General features: G+C 41.9%; 1 protein-coding gene across 1 annotated transcript in view; it reads right to left on the bottom strand.

Moving 5' to 3' along the window:
• Positions 1-18296, bottom strand: part of SLC9A8 (solute carrier family 9, subfamily A (NHE8, cation proton antiporter 8), member 8) — a 69912-nt gene extending 51616 nt beyond the window's left edge. The window contains exons 1-4 of the mRNA XM_012654695.1: positions 18183-18296; positions 16079-16260; positions 7372-7452; positions 2315-2373 (exon numbers count right to left, since the gene is read on the bottom strand). Of these exons, the coding sequence (XP_012510149.1) occupies positions 2315-2373; positions 7372-7452; positions 16079-16260; positions 18183-18208 (348 nt within the window). The 5' untranslated portion in view covers positions 18209-18296. The remainder of the gene's footprint in view (positions 1-2314; positions 2374-7371; positions 7453-16078; positions 16261-18182) is intronic.
• Between the last annotated feature and the right edge of the window lie 3297 nt (positions 18297-21593).

Here is a 21593-nt window from a genome sequence, read left to right as displayed (position 1 = left end):
GGGATGTGGCTATGAAGAGAGCCCCTTACCATGTGTCTTAGTCTATTTTATGTCGCTATAAAGGAATGCCTGATGCTAGGTAATTTACAAAGGAAAAAGGTTTATTTGGCTCACAATTCTGCTGTCTGGAAAAGTTCAAGATTGGGTATCTGGTGAGGGCCTCAGGCTGCTTCCACTCACGGTGGAAAGCTAAGGGGAGAGATCACATGGCAAGAGAGGAAGCAAGAGGGCGAGGGAAAGGTGGGGAGGTGCCAGGATTTTTTTAACAACCAGCTCTTGAGGGACCCAATAGAGTGAGAATTTACTCCCAAGGGAGGGCATTAATTTATTCATGAGAGATCTGCCCCTGACCCAAACATCTCCCATTAGGCCCCATCTCCATTATCGGGACCGAATTTCAACATGAGGGTTTCAAGGGAAAAACATCCAAACCACAGCACCATGCTTTCAGATTTGAATATTAAGTGCTATCACGAAAGGTATTCCTAGAATACAGCCATCTTTGGGGGGATGAAACAATGAGAATTTTATTTTCTATATTAATATATCTCTTTAGTTGTTGATAGAATTTGAGGAAAATACCTATTGGTCCTCAAGCCCAAATGGCTACATGTAATACAAGGTCTATTTAAAACTGCAAAATCAGGCCCTTTTTCATGTGAGTATTTCCATGTCGCAATCTCGACAGTCCGATTTCTTATCAAAATCCCTATTCCAAAGAATGCCTAAATGTATTCTTACAAATGTACAGCTGTTACTATTAAGACTAAAATAACATTCAAAAAAGGCTGAAAATAGAAGCAAATGATGACTTCTGAAATGCCTTATTAAGTCTTAAAATAACAGCATGTACAACAAGCTCCTGCCTCAGACTGGGACTATATAGAAAAGGGCTGAGCTCTGCGTTTCATGGGACAATCTATTCTCAGGATCGGTGCAGTTTGGAGTTTCAAAAACTAAACCCCCTGGGAAAAGGAGAACCCACCTGTAGTGGGGTTGCACAGTGTACCCCATCCCCACCTGCCCCAGTTCACATCCACTAGGAACCTCGGAATGTGATCTTATTTGGAAGTGAGTCAAATCAAACAAAATATGTACACATCACGACATATCCAGCCTAGGAAGAGAGAAAGGGTTTTCAGTCTGTGACCCTGTCCTCGAGGGACCCACTCTCAGGGTGGTTAAATTCAAGCAAACTGAAGGAAGGCACAGATACCACATGCCCTGTTCTCCATGGGAGCCTGCCCAGCCCCCTCCTCTACTCTCTCCCCAGCTGAGGGAGTTCTATCAATGTTAGGAGCTCAATATATATTTTTTGAGAACTCATTTAATACATAGACTATTTCATGACTATTATTTATAACAGTTTCAAATTGTGTTTTAGGTCAGACTATGAGCCTTGTTTTGCAAATTTTACAATCTATGGTTTCACAGATAAATTAACCTAGGAGCTACATTAAATTAAGATGTAGCTCTAATGTGATAAATTCTAGTGGCATAATTATTATTTTGAAATGAACCTTATTTCTCTCCACAAAATCAAATTTATAACATTCTACTCAATATGAATGCTCAAGTTTAAGTTGAAATTCGAGTTTCAATTAGTTCTCACACCCCAAAGTGATGCTCACACCCTAATAACCACTCTGTAAACATAAGGGGGTGTATTAACACATCAGCAAACTGAGGACAGTATGGTATGATGGAGGAATATTGCATATACAAGACCAAGGGGTCTGGACAGAAGACTCAGCTCAGCCACTTTCTCTGCAGCTCTGACACAGATATGTCCCAAGCTCTCTGAGTGCCACTTTCTTCATCTATAAAAACGGGTGGTGATAACACCTGGTCAACCTCCCTCACATGGCTGTCATGAGGACAACACGAGCTAAAGTATATAAAGCACTCTGTAACCTCTATAGTACTGGACAAATATATTTTATTGTCCTCAGCTGTCAGAATGAAATCGGGAGCAATAAACATTATTTAATGTTTAATGCTAATTAAAGTCTTTTCCCCACCTAATAAAGTAGGATAGTCTAGGGTTATAAAAATGCAAATAATAAGAAAACATGACATTGAGTGCTCCCATGTTCACCTGAAACAGTGTGAGATTTATGCTTTTTGCAAAAACTCAGATGTAAAGATATCAACCTGGATCCAATACAATGTTAAAAAATTAATGGGAGAATATAAACAACTCCACTGAAAGTCAATTAACGATAAGAAAGCCAGCATAACCATCGATGTTACTAAAATTAAGAACAACCAAAAATTGTGTTTATGTTAAAAACGAACAGTTGGGCAAACGTACCTTCCAATTTGCCAGTTTTTTAAACTCTATAATTTTTATAACTGCTCCCATGAGAATACCTAAAAGAGAAAACATAAAGTTTAACATAAATTTAAGATATGAGAAAGATTACTCAGGTTCATTATTCTAGAGAAACTGAGTAGTATTCATTATGTCTATAAATGGTTTTTATAGAGTTCTGCAAGTTTTACATCTGAAAACATAAGAATGGGAATTAGTGTGAAGTTTTATGAGTCACATGAGTTTCTCACATTTGGATCTCAGGCAAACACACCATAATGAAGTCTATAAAAGTCTGAGGAGAAGAAAGAGCTTTACAAAGTAAGGCCTGCAGACACCATGGCTGGCACGGAAGATTTAATGCCGGGCACTTCTGCTACATCCACCCATTTTCAATGTGAGATGGCAGGGAGTTTACAAGCTAAGTTCGCCCTATATTGTTTATTCCTCCCATTTGCAAAAAAGAATCCACGATCACTTTCTCAGACTCAGATGGCAGCTCTACGTCAAATATTTAGTTAGAGATAAAACCCAAATGCCAAAAATAACCTAAAGTAAAAGTTCTGTGAAATTCCTGGAAGAAAACAGACCATCTAAGTTCAGGCATGTTTCTATAAAGCTGACAGGCTCATCATTCTCTCCTAAAGCACCACCAAAAATAATTCCCAAAGAAACAGCATGGGTACAATTCACGATTGCTCTGCTGCTCACTAGATAAATGACTCTTACCCTTGATGGTTCATCAGAATCACCACAGGGGCTTTTTATAAATTAAAGACACCCAAGCAGAACTCTACCTACCAAATCACAACGTCTGGCAGGGGGTGACACAAAGCAAGCCTGCAGACAGCTGCCATAGATGCTTCTAGATGCAGACTTCCCCCCTTTCCTACAGAGGAACGAGCTCTCCCCATCAAGAGAAGGCTGAAGAAATACACCTTATTGGGTGGGGCAGGAGACAGTACCAGAACACAGAAATTTAACAGGAAGAGGATCTGTGCTTACCCTAATTGCTGGAGGCGGTGGGGGTGGGTACTTTGAGGGGACCAGAGGAGATAAGTTCATTTTAACTTTATGAAGCTTTTTACTATTTGTATTATTACACATTAGTAAAACAATAACAAAATTATTTTGAAAAAGAGAAACGGACCAGGACAAAAATATAGCTGAGCTATATAAAGGGCATCAATGAACACATTTTCAGTACAGTGCTTGTACATTCATTTGCCGAGGGGCACAAAGCCCGCATTCTAGCCCCTCAACTGCTAGAGTTTCCCAAGAGCTCCTTTTTTCTTATCTTTTCAAATTGTATTTCACATTTTATGGCATTTTAAACTTTTTATTAGCCAAACAGTTCATGAATACGATGTAAAATGTTATAAATAAGACAAAAGCCCCTTTTGATCATATCCTACCCCCATCTTAGTTCTCTTTCTTTCTGGCCCAAGGTCATAAACCATCTTTATAAGCTTGGGGGAATACTATACCCAACCTGTCTATATGTTCTTAAACGTATGTGTGTGTGTGTGTGTGTGTGTGTGTGTGTGTGTGTATTTAACCATATAGTAATGGTGTGTATGTGTGAGTGTGTGCATATACATGCATGGCATGCCTTAGTGTATTTATATAAAACATGGTATTATAATGTATCATTCTACTACTTGCTGTTTTGCTCAATGTTAAGTCTTAGCAATCTAGTCAGGGATTGTTAATAAATATACGTAGATTTGTCTCATTCGTTTTAGTAGCTCTAGAGCATAGCACAAAAATGTCACAGAAGTGGGGTGTGGTGGTGTGTGCCTGTAGTCCCAGCTACTCAGGAGGCTGAGGCAAGAGGATCGCTTGAGCCCAGGAGTCTGAGGTTGCAGTGAGCTAGGCTGACATCACGGCACTATAGCCTGGGTGAGAGTGAGACTCTGTCTCACACACACACACACAAAAAGCCACAAATTGAATAAATATTTCTCCAAAGAAGATACACAAATGGCTAGCAAACACATGAAAAGATGCTCAACCTCATAAATCATTAGGGAAGTACAAATCAAAGCTACAATGAGATATCACTCCACACCCACTAGGACGGCTATAATTAAACAAATGGAAAATAACAAGTGTTGGCAAGGACATAGAGAAATTGGAACCCTCATACATTGCTGATGGGAATGTAAAATGGTGCAACCGCTGTGGAAAACAGTTTGGCAATTTCTCAAAAGTTAAGTAGAGTTACCATATGACCCAGGAAATCCAGCCAAGAGAACTGAAAACATATGTTCATGTAAAACATATGTTCTTGTACACAGATGTTCATAACAGCATTATCTGTAGCAGTCAAAAGGTGGAAACAACTGAAGAGTCCATCAGCTCTAACGAATGAACAAGCAAATGTGGTATATCCACATAATGTAATATTATTCAGCAACAAAAGGAATGAAGTACTGATACATGCTGCAACATGGATACATTTTGAAAACATGCCATGTGAAAGAAGCCAGACACAAGATACCACATATTTTACCATTCTATTTATATTAAATGTCCAGAATAGATGAATCTATAGAGACAGAAATGGTTGTTTAGGGGTGGGGAGGAGAAGTTTGGGGATGACGGCTAAAGGGTATGGCTTTTTTTTCCGGGGTGATAAACATGTTCTAAAGTTGATTGTGGTGATGGTTGTACAACTCTGTGAATATACTGAAAACCACTGAATTGTACATTTAAACCAGTGAATCGCGTGGAATATGAATGATGTCTCAATAAAGCTGTTGCCAAAAATAAGCACCACAGATTGTATGATTCCATTGATATGAAATGTCCAGAACAGGCAAATTCATAGAGACAGAAAGTAGAGGAATAGTTTCCAGGGGACAGGGTGAAGGTGGGGTGCAGAATGGGGAGTGACTGCTATTGGGTATGGGGTTTCTTTTGGGGGTGATGAAAATGTCCTGGAATTAGAGGTGATAGTCACACAACCCTGTGAATATACTAAAAACCACTGAATTGTATACTTTAAAATGGTGAAGTTTACGATATGTGAATTATATTTTAATAATAGATGTTTATTTTCTCATAAAAGAGGTAGCACAGAAAAAGGCAGCTCCAGGGCTATCAATTCAATAAAACAACAATGCAATTAAGAATCTGGGCTTTCCATCTGTCCCCTTGGCAATCCTTAGCATTCCGGCTTTTGTCTTTGAGACATAGTGGTTGCAAGATGGCTACCAGTGCTCCAGGCATCACACCCTCATTCAGCAGCATCAAAGGAAGAAAGGAGAAATTTCTTGTTTCGTTTCTATCATAGAGGAAAACATTTTCCAGGACCCATGGCCCCAGTAGACTTCCCCTTTGTGTCACTGGCCAGAACACCACGTCACTGTCCCCACCCCCTCAACCATTCGCAGGCAAAGGAGAGTGGAACTACATAATGGCAAGGACCAACCTTAACTTGAAGGGACTTCCTTGAGTGCACCATGGTTAGACACCAAAGTTAGGGTTCTATTTTCAAGGAAAAAGGGAAATGACTCTTCAGGAGGCAACCAAGGGTACTGGGCTTGTATTAGGCTGTAAGTCCTAATACAGGCACTGGTGTTCGGTGAGCTGCAGTTATCCAGTCAAGAGACAGTGAAGAATTTAACATTGCAAATCAAACTGTAAGACCTATGCTTTTAATTTTCATGTGTATAATACCTAAATACATACCAACTATAATTTTCATTCTTAAGAAACTATGAAACTTCAAATTCCTTGGAGTGGTTTTTCAAGCCTTTACTGAATGTCCCAGAATAACGGATATTAGCTATGTAGCTTATTTTCATGCCTAATAGCAGAACGGAATGTTAATGAGCAAGCCTCCTATTTCCTAGAGCTCTAGGACTATCTTGTTAGACTCTGCCAAGATACACAGCTAAAGAACCTGCTAAAAAGTGATTAGGAACTCTTTGAGTAAAACTGATTTCCAACTCTGTACTGAAGATCAATAATACCCAGTGGTGCCTGTTCCTTAAAATATGGCATCACCTGGAGGTTTTGAGGCTTAAATGTGATGGCAATGTGAAAGTTCACAGGGCAGAATCTGGAACTTAGCAGTGCTGTGAAGTGCAGGGAAAACACCGGAAGGTCTGAGCCAGGATAGTGGGAAGTCAGGTGGTGATGCGGGAAAGGGGACGCCAGGGGACAGAGTCTGAATGTTCATTTCCAAAGCTAACCTAAGCCATAGCTGCACTGTGAAAGAATCACTACTCCACTAAACAAGATCTACAAGGCAAAGAATATTAACTTCTAAAGCATCAGTGGTCATCAGGAAAAATTAAATAACATCAGTAGACAAGTAGAAACTAGTAAAAGTAACTACAATATAATAAACTGATTAAAGCTTTGGCTGACCTTAGTGAAACTTTATTTACCATGCCTTAAGCATCCCACCCACATTTTAGCCTTGTATTTAATACTTACTGAAATGTCCTTGCTTCTTTTTTTCCTAACTACTTCAATGAACTTGCATGTGTGTTCACACCAGTTATTACACTGATTCCTTCACTCCAACTAGAAGCTAATTATCTTAACAGTTAGTCGGCACAAGAAACAAAAGAAAAACGTAAGTGGAATGCAATGCTCTCGGAAGACTTTCCATCTGACTCTGACATAAGTGAGCCATTTCTCCTTCCTCAACTGTAAAGTCAGAGTCCCTTTTGCCTATGAAATTTAGTGATTCTATGAATTGAGTGTCAATTACTTACCTTAGTTGAATTAGACGTCAGCCTAGCCACATAGCAGACAGCAGTCAATGTGCCCCAAGGGCAGTCATACCACAAGTAGAAGGGCCTAGAAAGCAAAGCACCTTCAAGCTGTACAGATGGGCTTTTACATGACCTTTAGGAGGTTACCACCCTTCTTGAGCCTCAGTGTCCTCATCTGTAAAATGGTATCATAACATCCTTGTGGCAGGATTAAATAAGATCAGGTACGTAATGCATCTCTTGTGGCTCTGGCACTAAACAGGCACTCAAAAAGTGGTAGTTATTGTTACTGCTTTTATTATGGGATCACCAATAAGCACTTACCTAAAGAAACAACAGCAACGCTCTCTGGTAAGAAATGTAATCTGTATCGGATCAGTAAATGCACCAATATGATGCAGATAGCTGTGAGAAAAAAATAAGACATTGTTAAAGAAGAAAAAGCCCAATTTTGAATGATAAACACTAAGTCCAAGGCATTGGCTATTTCCGGGGTGCTGTCAGGAAAATGGACAGTTGGCAATGACACAGTGAACTTCAGTTGTATTTTTATTTTTATTCATTTATTTATTTTTGGAACAGAGTCTTACTCTGTTGCCCTGGCTAGAGTACAGTGGTGTCATCATAGCTCACAGTAACCTCAAACTCCCAGGCTCAAGCAATTCTCCTGCCTCAGCCTCCTCAGTAGCTGGGACTACAGGCCTTCACCACCACACCTGGCTTATTGTGTATATTTTTAGTAGAAATGGGTATCGCTCTTGCTGCTCAGGCTAGTCTCAAACTCCTGAACTCAAGCAATCCTCCCACCTTGCCTCAGCCTCCTAGAGCACAAGGATTTACAGGCATGATCCGTTGCGTCTGGCCTTCAGTTGTATTTTTAATGTCTTAATTTTTACCCTGGAGATAGACTAACAGTGTTTATTATATTTTCTCTATATGTTTTTGTATGCCTAAACTAGTTCATTTTCTAGTAGTTACTGGAAAAGCAACAGAAATCTAAGTTTTTTATAAGCTGTTAAATCTTACATAACCATTTAAAATTATTCAAATTTTCTTGATTCTGAGAAATGGCCCTCAACTTTTTTGAAGTAATCATCAACTGGAAAACTCCAAATGGTAAGGAGGAAGTCAATGAAATCAATCACTTTTACATAACTATAACTGCAACAGATTATGTTGACACAAAGTATTCTGCCACCATGTGACTGGCTCTCTTTTAACACAGAAGAAGTGAGGGTGTTTTACAAACACGCAAAAGTAAACAGTCAGTGACAAGAACATCAAAGAGATCTGAACATGAGACACTCATGCTCCCTAGTTGGGTACAGCTGTGTCCTGCCGTGCCCACTGCTTGATGGCTCCCATGAACTAGGAACTATGCTGAGCACTTCCCAAACACTGTCGCACTTAATCCCCCAATTCCCCCCCAAACTAGCTGTTATTAGCATTATCTGCACTGGTTATAGATGAGAAAACTGAGGCTTCAAGACATCACACCCCTGGTAGGTTCTGCAGCACCGAGTCAGATTCCAGCTCTGCTCTCGTAACCACTACCTCGTTCCTGGTGGCCGCCTTCAACCTTCAAAATAGGAATGACGCCCAACTTTCCTCACAGGGGTGTTGTCATGAAAGAAAAGAAGAGGATGTAAAACTATCTGAAAAGAATAAGTATTTCTGGATCTGCCTAAAATAGCATACTTCTGCACAAATAATTCCTGAATGTAATTTCATAATCCAAATGTTAGCGTGCAGGCCTCTTTCTTTTATTAGGCACCTGGGTGATATACCAGCTCATCAATCACAGTAGTATTAGGTTGTTAATTAAGTATGAAATGTCTGATTTCCTTAAGTACTAAGTTTGACAGTTGATACACTGACATTTCACTTTGACATTTCCTGTTTTATTTTTATTGTGAAGGTATATTCTCAGTCTTTCAAACGCACAATTTGGCTTGTGATTATCTTTCAAATTTTTTTAAAGCAATTTTGTGAAACCATGGATAAGTCAAAAATTTGTGCTATTTTTGAATATGAGTTCTGTCATGGAACCAATGCAGTGCAGACAACGCGAAATATCAATGAATCGTTTGGGAAGGATGTAATGAAGGCACGGTACGTGGATGGTTTGAGAAGTTCCATTCTGGTGATTTTAATCTTGAAAATGAGCCATGGGGGCAACCTGAGACCTAAGTGGATAATGATGAGCCGAAAGGTGTAGTGGAAGCGAATCCATCTCAACCTATGTGTGAATTAGCAACAAGGTTTGACGTTACTATTCCAACAATATTGGACCATTTGAAACAAATCGGCAAGGTAAAGAAGCTGGATAGATGGGTACCACATGAATTCAATGAGCATCAGCACAGAAATCGTCTCAAAGCTTGCCTTTCTTTGCTGTCATGACATAAAGGCAAACCATTTCTATACTGTATTGTTTATATGTGATGACAAATGGATTCTTTTTGACAATCCCAAGTATTCGGCACAAAGATTGGATAAAGATGAAGTGCCGAAACACAGTTCAAAACTGAATATTCATCAAAAAGGAAAATGGTGTCTGTTTGGTGGTCCAGCGTTGGTATTATCCACTACAGCCTCATGAAACCTGGTCACTCCATTACAGTGGATGTCTACTGCAACCAACTGGATGAAATGATGAGGATGCTTGCGATTAAGCAGCCAAGACTGGTCAACAGAGACAGGACAACACTCTTGGAAGACAATGCTTGATCACATGTTGCACAAGCAACGCTGCTCAAACTATAGAAGTTGGACTTGGAAACTCTCTGTCATCCACTGTATTCTGTTTGGGTAACTGTAGACCTTGCACCAACTGACTACCACTTCTTCCTGGCTTTGGACCACTTCTTGCAAGGAAAAATATTCAATTCTCAACATACACCTTTCTTGATTTCATCACCACTCGCTCTCCAGGCTTCTTTGCTGCTGGCATAAACAAGTTACCATTAAGATCGCAAAACTGCATCCATGGGAGGCCGAGGCTGGCGGATTGTTTGAGCTCAGGAGTTCGAGATCAGCCTGAGCAAGAGCGAGACCCCGTCTCTACTAAAATTAGAAAGAAATTAATCGAACAACTAAAAATATATAGAAAAAATTAGCCGGGCATGGTGGCGCATGCCTTTAGTCCCAGCTACTCGGGAGGCGGAGGCAGAAGGATTGCTTGAGCCCAGGAGTTTGAGGTTGCTGTGAGCTAGGTTGACGCCACGGCACTCCAGCCCGGGCAAAAGAGTGAGACTCTGTCTCAAAAAAAAAAAAAAACTGCATCCATAGTTTAGGCACATACTTTGATTAATCGTACTGCTTCTTGTTTGAGATATAATAAACTACACTTTTGATTCAAAACTGGGCATTTCATATTTAATCACCTAGTATTTAATCTGATAGTACTAAAATTAATTTTTAAAGGAACTGTTTAAACAATCTGCTGTTTAATTGGCCACCCTTAGCGCCTGCGTTGACAAATTAGATTTCTTTAATCCCACCAAAAAGCACCAGGTGGCCAGAATGTTGTAAATAAACTTTTGTCCTCCTTTCATTCTGTGCTTTAAACTATCAATCTGTGGTGTTATTTTAACATAAATATTTAACCTAGTTAGAAAATCCTACGTTAAATACTAAGAGCAAGAAAAGAGTTCTAATGCACAAGCACATGTGACTAATGAGCATGCCTATTGTCTGGAAAAAAGAAAAAAAAGCAGGAAAATGAGCACATAAGTAGACAGAAAATAGACCAAGGAAGTTGAATCAATTTCTGCTCTTCCCTTGCACCAAACCAGATTTTTAAAAATTAATGTAAAAAGTTGATTCTCATATATAAACAACTATTTGCAGCCTTAAGAGCAAAAGAGAAAACTGTCTATTAATAGAAAGAGCTAAACATAAGGCTCATCGATGCCAGGTGATTGTCTTCAGCCATTAAAAAGAATAAAGTCTGAAAAGACAACCCACAGAAAGGGAGAACATATTTGCAAATCATGTATCTGATCACGGTCTAGCATCTGGAAAACATAAAGAAACTTAAAGCCTAACAACAAAGAGACAAACAAAATAATTCAAAAATGGACATAGGATCCGAGTAGACATTTCTCCAAAAAAGACATATAACACAAATGGCCAATAAGTACACGAAAAAATGCTCAACATCAATAATCACTGGGGAAATGCAAATCAAAGTACAATGAGATACAACTTAACAACCACCAGGTTGGCTATAATTTTTTTTTTTTTTTTTGAGACAGAGTCTCACTGTGTTGCCCGGTGCTGTGGCGTCATCCTAGCTCACAGCAACCTCAAACTCCTGGGCTCAAGCAATCCTTCTGCCTCAGCCTCCCGAGTAGCTGGGACTACAGGCATGTGCCACCATGCCCGGCTAATTTTTTCTGTGTATTTTTAGTTGTCCGATTAATTTCTTTCTATTTTTAGTAGAGACGGGGTCTCGCTCTTGCTCAGGCTGGTTTCGAACTCCTGAGCTCGAACAATCCGCCCGCCTCGGCCTCCCAGAGAGCTAGGATTACAGGCATGAGCCACCACGCCCGGCCCAGGATGGCTATAATTTTTTAAAAAGCACAAAAACAAGTGTTGACAAGGATGTGGACAAAACAGAAACCTTATAAAACAGCACAGCCTCCGTAGAAAACAGTTTCGTAGTTCCTGAGAAAGTTAAACATAGAGTAATATTTAATCTAGCAATTCCACTTCTAGGTATATATCCAAGAGAAATAAAAACATTTATCCACACAGAAACCTATACACAAAATGTTCCCAGCAGCAGTATTCACAATAGCCAAAAGGTGGAAACAGCCCAAATGTCCATCAGCTGACGAGTGAATAAACCTAATGTGCTATGTCCATACAATGGAATATTACTCGGCCATAAAAAAGGAATGTAATTCTATTACAACCTATGCTACAACATGAATGAACCTTGAAGACATCATGCTAAGTACAAGAAGCCAGACACAAAAGACCACATATTATATTATTTCATTTATGTGAAATATTCTAAATAGGCAAATTCTTAGAAACAGAAAGCAGAATAGAGGTGGCCGGGGACTGGAGAGGGGCTAATGGGGTGTGACTACTTTTTGTTGTTGTTGTTATTTTATACTTCAAGATCACGGAGGACGTGACTGCTTTTAATGCTTTCCTTTTGGGTTGATTAAAATGTTCTGAAACTAGACAGTAGTGGTGGTCACACTACATTGTGAATGTACTAAATACCACTGAGTTACACACTTTATAATGGCACAGTTTAAAATGGTAAAAATGTTGTTATGTGTATCTTCCTACAATAAAAAAAATGAGGTAGATATAAAAAACATCAACAAAGAAAGAAATTCAAGATATTCTGTGAAATGAAAATGCAAGGACCCCATTTATGTTAAACAAACTCAAAACTCCAAACACGTGTTCCCTGTATATGTGTATATGCTTATGAATATACATACGTATATACAAATATAAGCATATGTTTTCTAGTACACTTAGAAGAAAACAGAGCAAGAAAGGACAAAAACTTCTATGTGGCATGGAAGGTGTGTATACCATAAGTTAACATGCTTCCAATTCTTCAGGACTGAAGTAGTAATTATAGAAAATATATTAAAACACAGACATGTCAATTTTAATAACTCTATTAAGCTTAATAGCCCATAAAATGTATGTGTGAAATGAATTGTTAATTCTAGTGTAAGTCGGTAACAATGACTCACCATTGTTTTTTGTGAGTCAAAGATTAGGAAGGCTTAAATGCCAAGTCAACCGATTTCAAGCTTCTAAAAGTCAAAAGTAACTACGGAAGTTTTGGCATTCCTTTTCAACAAAGGGGGACATGCTATAATCCTGTGACATGCTTCAGGACACGATTTCATTTGAATTAACTAAAATAGTAAATAGAAGTATCAAATAAGTTCCAGGTCAGGGCCAGGCACAGTAGCTCATGCCTAGCACTTTGGGAGGCCAAGTTGTGATGATCACACAAGGATCACTTGAGCCCAGGAGTTCACGACCAACCTGAGCAACATAGCATGACCCAGTCTTTACAAAAAATTTAAAAATTAGCTGGGCGTGGTGGCAAGCTCCTGTAGTCCCAGGCGTTCAGAAGGCTGAAGCAGGAGGATCGCTTGAGCTCAGGAGTTGGAAGTTGCAGTGAGCTATGATGATGCCACTGTACTCTAGCCTGGATGACAGAGCGAGGTTCTGTCTTAAAAAAAAAAAAGTTCCAGATCAGGAGTTCCTGAGGTCTAAAATAAACTATGGACTAATTTCCCTTGATTCACTATAGTTCATATATTTATTAGTTAGCAAGTTACCTATTAACAGTAATTTTTGTTCACTTTGTCATTTTTACATTGTTTGGACATCTAATGATAAATAAATAATAACATATAAGAACAGAGAAAAAGTTCCTTCAAATTTACTTAAAAAAAAAAAAAAAAGCATCATTCCATTCTGCTAATGCTTGCTGACCTACACGTAGGTGGAGATACCAACTCATAAACTATCAAGAATCTGATTAGGTGAAAATGAAACCCACCTAACATTAATGTAACTCTACAGTCTAGCTTTATAATCTGTTTGAAGAGAAGACGATCCAAGAGAAATATACAGCACTATTAAATACCGTTCAGCCCTTTCTGGCCCCAAAGAAATAACACTGGGCAGGATTTTGTCTAGTTTTAAAAGCACGTCACAGAAACCTGTTCTGTGCTCTCTGGCACAGCTAATCTTAAATGTTCCACATCCTGAAAGTCATTTTGAAAGTCTTACTTCTTATACTTTTCAACCTCTCTTTAAAAAAGTGATTACAAGACTTTTTTCCAAGCCTGTCTTTTACATTCTTTAACATACCAAGCTGACTACAATATAAATAGATTAGTATGCTTTAATCCTGAAGGAAGACTTCAGCTACTAAAGATTTCTTAATCAAGAACTGCTTTTCTTCTTTGTATTCAATAACTATAACAAAAGAAAATGGAAAAAAAACAAAAAAGAATTCTTGATTGTTGAAGTAATCTCCCAGAAACAGAATTCAACTACATTTATAGGGTAAAAAAATGACCAGGGTGTATGAAATCTATATGTGACATTGTACACTTCTGGTATGTGTACTTTTTCAGTATTCGGTTTAAAAGTTTCTAAAACTCTATGAAAGGCAAGGATGAGTCCTAGGATTCCAAATAAAATCACTATATTATTAAAATCCTTTAATCACTTACCAGAGTCTGAATATAAATGTGAAAGAAGTTATTCTTTTCCTCAAAAAACAGTCCTAATAGACATCAGAGAAATAACAGAAACCCAGTTCCACCTTTCAACCTTCTGAATAGATCTAATCTCATTAGAAATATGACTATGGTATCATTAAAGAAAAGCAGAAAATGTAAATGTGCCAACTTCATTTTCAAACAAGAGTTTGGACTTGGGTCAAACTCTAAGCTATTTCTTCCTTAGTCAGCTAATCAAAAGCGGTTGTGTAGTTTTGACTGCATTTCTTTTGTCTAAAACAGTTGTCTACTGTCTACTGCCTCTGGGAGGCATTTCAGTTTTTGCCTTTTATCTAAACTTCTTTTTTTTTTTTTTTTTTTTTGAGACAGTCTCACTCTGTTGCCCGGGCTAGAGTGCCGTGGCGTCAGCCTAGCTCACAGCAACCTCAAACTCCTGGGCTCAAGCAATCCTTCTGCCTCAGTCTCCCGAGTAGCTGGGACTACAGGCATGTGCCACCATGCCCGGCTAATTCTTTCTATATATTTTTAGCTGTCCAAGTAATTTCTTTCTATTTTTAGTAGAGACGGGGTCTCGCTCTTGCTCAGGCTGGTCTTGAACTCCTGAGCTCAAACGATCCACCCGCCTCGGCCTCCCAGAGTGCTAGGATTACAGGCGTGAGCCACCGCGCCCGGCCTATCTAAGATTCTTGACTGATGTCTGGAAACCTGGACTCTAGTCAGACTTTAGTCTTCCACCATCCAAGTATGTCGATCATGTGACCTCTCTGGGTCTAAATTTCCTCACCCATTAAAGGAGGAGATCGAATAAAATGAGATTTTAAGTTTGAGAGTTAATCCATTTAAACAAAAATATTACATAATAACAGTGCAGGTGATCCACAGATATGGCAAAAGCTAGGACCACAGTTAATGAGAATGATAGAGGTTGAAGAAAACAGGGCGCTGGGGCTCTTACTCAGCAGCAAAACCTTTAACTAAATAAAATTTTACATGGAAGCCTAATATACATAATAGACAAAACGCTGCTCTAGGCCAGGCACAGTGGCTCACGCCTGTAATCCTAGCACTGTGGGAGGCCGAGGCAGGAGGATTGCTTGAGGCCAGGAGCTCAAACCCAGCTTGAACAAGAGCAAGACCCCAAAACTCTATAAAAAAATGGAAAAATTAGCCAAGTGTGGTGGTGTAAGCCTGAGTAGTCCTAGCTACTCAGGAGGCTGAGGCATGAGGATCGCTTGAGCCCAGAAGTTTGGGAGTGCAGTGAGCTACAAAGAGGCCACTGCACTCCAGCCTGGGTGACATAGTAAGACCTTGTCCAAAAAGAAAAAAAAAATGCTGCTCTGGCTGAAGCTAGGGTCAGGAGGTTGGACACCCTCCCATTTGACTCCCCCCACCTCCTGCCACCACCACCACACACACACACACACACACACACACACACACACACACACACACACCCCCTGTATGAGCAGAATTTGAAATCCACTAAACTAGACGATCAAGATTCTTTCTAGGTCAAAAATTCTTTAGTTCTTTCTTTCAAAGGCATCTAAGATATTACATTAAGAGCTCTTCAGAATTGCTAAGTGACATGATTTTATAAAAAAGAAAAAAAAGGAGAATCCTGCTGGGATGTTATGAACTGATCATTTTCTCTCAGTGTTTGAAGTGAAAACCAAATGGGAGGAAGACTAGACAAAGGAAACAGGAGCGAGAGGGTTAAGCACACAGAGCACACAGACACCCAAGAAGGCAGAAGACGGCAGCCAACCGCGTCTCATATTCACCCAGGACGAGGAGGCTGAAGAAGATGGTCATGCCGCTTGACTGCTCCTCTTGCTGCGCCTGCTCCCCCGTCTGCACGGGCAGGATGGGCTTGGCAGGGGTCGGCAGCACCAGTTTCGTCGTAACAACCAGGGTGGTGTGGAGGGTGACATTGTAACCCTCATGAGTTGTATTGGGGAACCTACTAGAGGACATAAAAAGCAGAATTAGATAAAGAAAAAAAGAGCCCAAAGTATCAATACACACACCTTAAACCAGAAAGGGAAGCTGGGAAAGAGCTTTATAGGATTTGCAAGTCTTGTAACTGACAGGCAGGCCCCAGAGAGACACTGATTAAGAAAATCCCTGCCCACACAGGTGCCAGTGGCCTCAGGTGCTTTTGAATAGTCACTTAGAGGACAGGAACAACGGGGAATCAAGGCTGGGGTAGAAACAAAATGCTGCCTGCTCTCTGACATTTAAAGGGAGATTTAAAGGCAGGCAAACTGGAGTCTCATCACATTCCAGGGCCTGACCCTGTTAGCACCTTTATTTCTCCATTTACATTCTTGTCCTTAGATTATTTCCTCAAGTTGAAGATGCCCCCTGCATTCACCCAGTTGTTGATCTGGTTGGAATACCCTACCTACCTTACAAAATCCTTCTCAAATTTCAAAAGGCTTGAATACTACCTCCTCTGTAATACCCCACCACACCCCAATTCACCCACCCCACTGCTTCTGTTCCCAGAGCTCTCTCCTCATATTGTGTTGGGATTGTGAACTAGTGCAATATCGATACAATAATAATTGTAACTGTGATTCTAACAGTTAATATTTATTGAGCACCTGGAATATTTATTCCAGGCACCAGGTTAACACATCACCTCTTATTTAATAGGCATAACATGCTGGAGGTGGGTACTATTACTTTTCTTTTTTCTAACCATGAATAATTCAGGCTCAGAGAGGTTGTATAATTTGGCCAACATCTCAGTCAGTGGCAAAATCAAGCCTCAAATCCAAACTTCAAATCACTGGGCTATATACTATCTCTTTTGCTTTGTGTTGCTGAAGCCCAGTTTAGTGTCTGGGACAAGGCAGATGCTCAATAAATAAGGTGACTACATGAAATGACCCCTGCCAACCTGGCTGGCCAAGAAACGTATCTGAAATGTTATCAGGTGAGGGAGTCCAGTATCAATCAAAGGGTTCCTTGTTAATCTTCACTCATTCCACAAACAGGGATAGGGCATCTATAACACATAACAGACTGTGCCCTACAGGTATGTAAATGGACGTAACAGTCGTCCTCGCCCAGAAGTACCTGGAGGACACAGACCCCCTTCCATTCTCACCTTGTGCTAGCCCCCCTGCTCACTACAATCCTGCCTTTCCTTTTGTCGCTCAAAAGCACTAAACCCTTTCTTGACTCAGGCCTTTTGAACTTGCTGTTACCTCTTCTAGCCCTCCTTCAGGTCATTCAAGTTTCAGCCGACTGTCACTTTTTTCTGAGTAGCCTTCCCCACCCTAACACTATTCCATTTCCTTCGGAGCACTCATCTGAAACCACTTTCTCTATTATGGTCTTCTTTTCCCACTAGAATGTAAGCTCCCTTATGGGGGCTCCTGGTTGGCCTCCTTCACTATCATGTGCCCAGGGCCTGAAATTGAATAGACGGCCAACAGTTAATGAATGAATGAAACTTAGTGGAGAAACAGACACGAAAACTGATCATTACAGCGCAGGAGGAAACTGGCTAAGTAGGGAATGGGTGTGGGGGACCCGGACGACTTCCTGGAATAGGCGGAGGAGAGCGCTCAGTAACGATCAGACGACCAAAGACTGGGAAAATGAAATATGGGTTGCAGTTTCCGCAAGACGTCTCTCCGGGCCTGCGCTGGGCGGCCGATCCCAGCTCGAGGGAACGACCTCAAAGAGAATGCAGGGCCCGCCTGGGCCCAGGCCCGCCCATCCCGCCCTCCTCGTAGGCACCGGCATCGTCAGTCCTGGCCAACTGGCACAAGGAGCTCCGCCTTCCGGGGCCGGAGGGCGGCTTGAGGCGCTCGCTGTCACCCGCCGGGGCCCAGCCCTGCCGCCTCCGCCGCCCCGGAAAAGCCCACTCACTCCTCTTCCGCCATCTTCTCCCCCATCCTGCGGAGCCTCCAAGACCACCGAGTTCGCAGCCACGGGACTAGCCGGGCCCGCTTTTGCTTCCGGCTTCCGCTGGAGGGGCGGGTGCGCGGGCGGCTGGGCGCGTGGGGGGCGGGGCCTCGGCCGCGCGAGGGCGGCCCTCTGTCTCTTCGTCTCAGTGGCCCGAGGGTGGGAGGAGGCGCGTGGGAGGACACATCCCCGCCCTGGGGTGAGTTTCAGGATGTGTGTCCGGCTTTGGCCACATGATCTTCTGGCCCCCAAAAGATTCTGGCTTTTCCTCACCACAGGGCGGGAACGTTTTGGGGAAACTCCTGTGCGGTCACTGTGACTCACCCTGAGGACAAGCACCCTCCACCCAGTGCCCACTCCACTAAGGGTTGGGAAGGAAGGATGCCCCATTGTGTAGAGGGACCCCAGGGGGAACACTTCCTCAGTCTGAGCCTCAGTTTCCCTCAGCTGTAGAGAGGGGTAACCCCTGGTCTTTGCAGGACTGTTAAGTATTTCATCTGTAAACATTTACTGAGTTCGAACTATATGCCTAGCATTAAAATAGACGCTGATCTAGGGATAGATCATTTGTTAATTTGTTCATTGATTCAACAAATATTTAACAGGTGTCTTCTATGTGCCTGTGGGGTTGGGGATACCAGAAGGAACAAGGTGAGGTTGGAGGGCTGGGAGGGACCCCATCAGGAGGGCCAGCACCTTATCGTAAGGCCTTTGGATCTGATGGACCTCCCCTGCTGCTACCTGCCTTCCTGATCCAAGCCACCGTATCTCAGTATCTCATCTGGATAGTCGCAGCAGTCCCTGAATAGTCTCTCTGACTCTGCTCTTGTTCCTGATGGTCTTCCACACCCAATGTGATCCTTTGAAACTCCAGTCACTCCTCTACGCAGAACCTCCAGTGGCTTGCAATCTCCATCAGAGAAAAAAACCTCGGAAAACCTACAGGATTCACACCGCCCCTCCTTTTCTTCTCTGAGGAAGAGCTTTCCTTCTTCCCCTGCCCCCAACTTTCCAATATCATCACAGTGGCTTCCTGTTGTGCCCAAAATACACCAGGAACATTTCCACCTTTGCACCGATTCTTCTCTAGAATGCTTTCTTCCTAGGTAGCCCTTTGGCTCCCCTCTTTCCCACTTTTGTTTAACCCTTTTGTTTTAAGGATTTTTGTTGAAGGCTTTTATTTAACCCTTACCTTGTGCGTTAGGCCTCCGTGACCACCCTACTTAAAATCCAAGGCCACCACCTTCCCTGAATTATTTTTCCACGTGACACCTAACATATTTGTTTGTTGTCCACTTCCTCCACGAGAATGGAAACTTCATGAATGCAGAGATTTTTTTTATATTGTTTTACATTTTATCTCCAATGACTAGAACATTACCTGGCACATAGTAGACACTCAATAAGTAATTGTTGAATAAATAAATAAATGCGTTTGTTAATGGTAGCTGTGTTAGGAAGTCATAGAAGGGTTTTGGATTGAGAAGTGACATGAGGTTTGCTGCTTGTGGACAGTTGCTTGGGGGTGGGAGGGTGAGGATGGAAGGCCCCGAGACCAGCTAGGAGGTCCTTGAAATAATCTGGGGAAGAGTTGGTGGCAGTTTGGATGAAGGTGATACTCTGGAGGTAGCAGGAAGGGTTGGACTCTGGGTGCATATTGAAAGCAGGGTTTGCTGATGGACTATGGCATATAAGAGAGGGGTCAAGGATGATGTCATGGCTTTGGCCCTGAAGAATTGGACGGAGAAGAGATCTGTCTGCCTCAAACTTTTTTCTTTTAATTTCAAAGTATTATGGGGATACAAATGTTTTTGGTTACATGGTTTGCTGTTGTAATGCTCCAGTCAGGGTTCAAAGTGTGCCTATCACCCAGATAGTGTTCATTATGCTGGTCCTCCAAGACCTTTTAGGACTGTTGTCAAAGCTAACTGAGAGAATGTCATTAGGATCTGCCAATGTTTATTGAGTCCCTCCTGTAGTGTGGCATTGGGCTATCATTTCCTTAATTCCTTACATATCTTTGAGGTAGATGCTGTCATTATCCATAAACTGAAGCACAAAGAAGTCAAGCCACTTGCCTGCAATCACACAGCTAGCAAATGCTGAAGCTGGGATTCAAACACAGTGTCTGCATTTTTAACCAGTAGCCCCATTGCCCTCCACTGCCTTAACTTCTCTGGCTTTAAAATGGGGCTGATAGTCTACTTTCCTCCCTTAGCACACAGCCCGGGAGGAAAGAACTGGCCCACAAAGGATTAAGAGCTGGGTTCTCTCTGGCCACACTGGTTAACACTCTTCTCCCAGTGCCAAGAAATCCCAGCCAGCTGGATTCACGGAGGGCTGCTCCTCTCTGCCCACTGTCCCACCCACTGCCCTTGCCACAGGTTCTCCTGTCAAAGTTGGGTCAGGGCTTTGTGATGGTCGTGAGGCTCCCAGTGGTGGCCTCCTCTGGGCCTGCTGCCAACCTTGAGTCTGTAGAGCACATGCTCTCAGGCCCATGGGTGAGTCCGTGGCTCTTCTTACCTATTCCTGGGAATAAATCTGAAATTCCAGTCATTGCCCCAGGAAGGCAAATAAAGCCACTCAACTGTAGTTCCTGGGCTCCTGTACTGCGCCAGGCTGAGAAGGGGCCAGCATGGGGCAGAGCAAGTTCTGGTGCCAGGCAGTCCTGGATACCAAGCCCCGCTTGACACCTACAGGTTCTGGGACCCTGAGAGGCCACAGCATCCTTAGAGCCACAGGACCCTGTCACATTTTTTGACAGAGTCTCTCTTTAGAAGGGTTAGAGAGAAAGGTCCTGTCTTTGTTCTCTGTTCCCTCTGCCTGGACAGCTCTGCCCTCCTCCTTATCCAGTCTTCCTCTTCCTTGTTATTCAGGTCTCAGCTTAAATGTCACCTCCTCAGGGAAGCCCTCCCTGACCACTCAGTCTAAAGAATGGATTGGCAACCTTCTTCTGTAAAGAGTCAGACAGTAAATAGTGTAGGTTTTGTGGGCCTTATGATCTTCGTAGCAGCGACTCAACTCTGTAGTGTGTAAGCAGCATAGGCAATATAAATAAGCATAGCTGTGTTCCAGTAAAACTTTTTCTGTTTTTTTGAGACAATGTCTTGCTCTGTTACCTGGGCTAGAGGGCCATGGCATCAGCCTAGCTCACAGCAACCTCAAACTCCTGGGCTCAAGCGATCCTACTGCCTCAGTCTCCTAAGTAGCTGAGACTACAGGCGTGCACCACCAGATCTGGCTAATTTTTTCTATTTTTAATAGAGACGGGGTCTCGCTCTTGCTCAGGCTGGTCTCGAACTCCTGGGCTCAAGCAGTCTTCCTGCCTCAGCCTCCCAGAGTGCTAGGATTATAAGCGTGAGCCACAGTGCCTGG

Source organism: Propithecus coquereli, unplaced genomic scaffold (genome assembly GCF_000956105.1).
Source record: "Propithecus coquereli isolate 6110/MARCELLA unplaced genomic scaffold, Pcoq_1.0 Scaffold444, whole genome shotgun sequence".
Lineage (NCBI taxonomy): Eukaryota > Metazoa > Chordata > Mammalia > Primates > Indriidae > Propithecus > Propithecus coquereli.
This window is presented reverse-complemented; position numbering and strand designations above follow the sequence as displayed.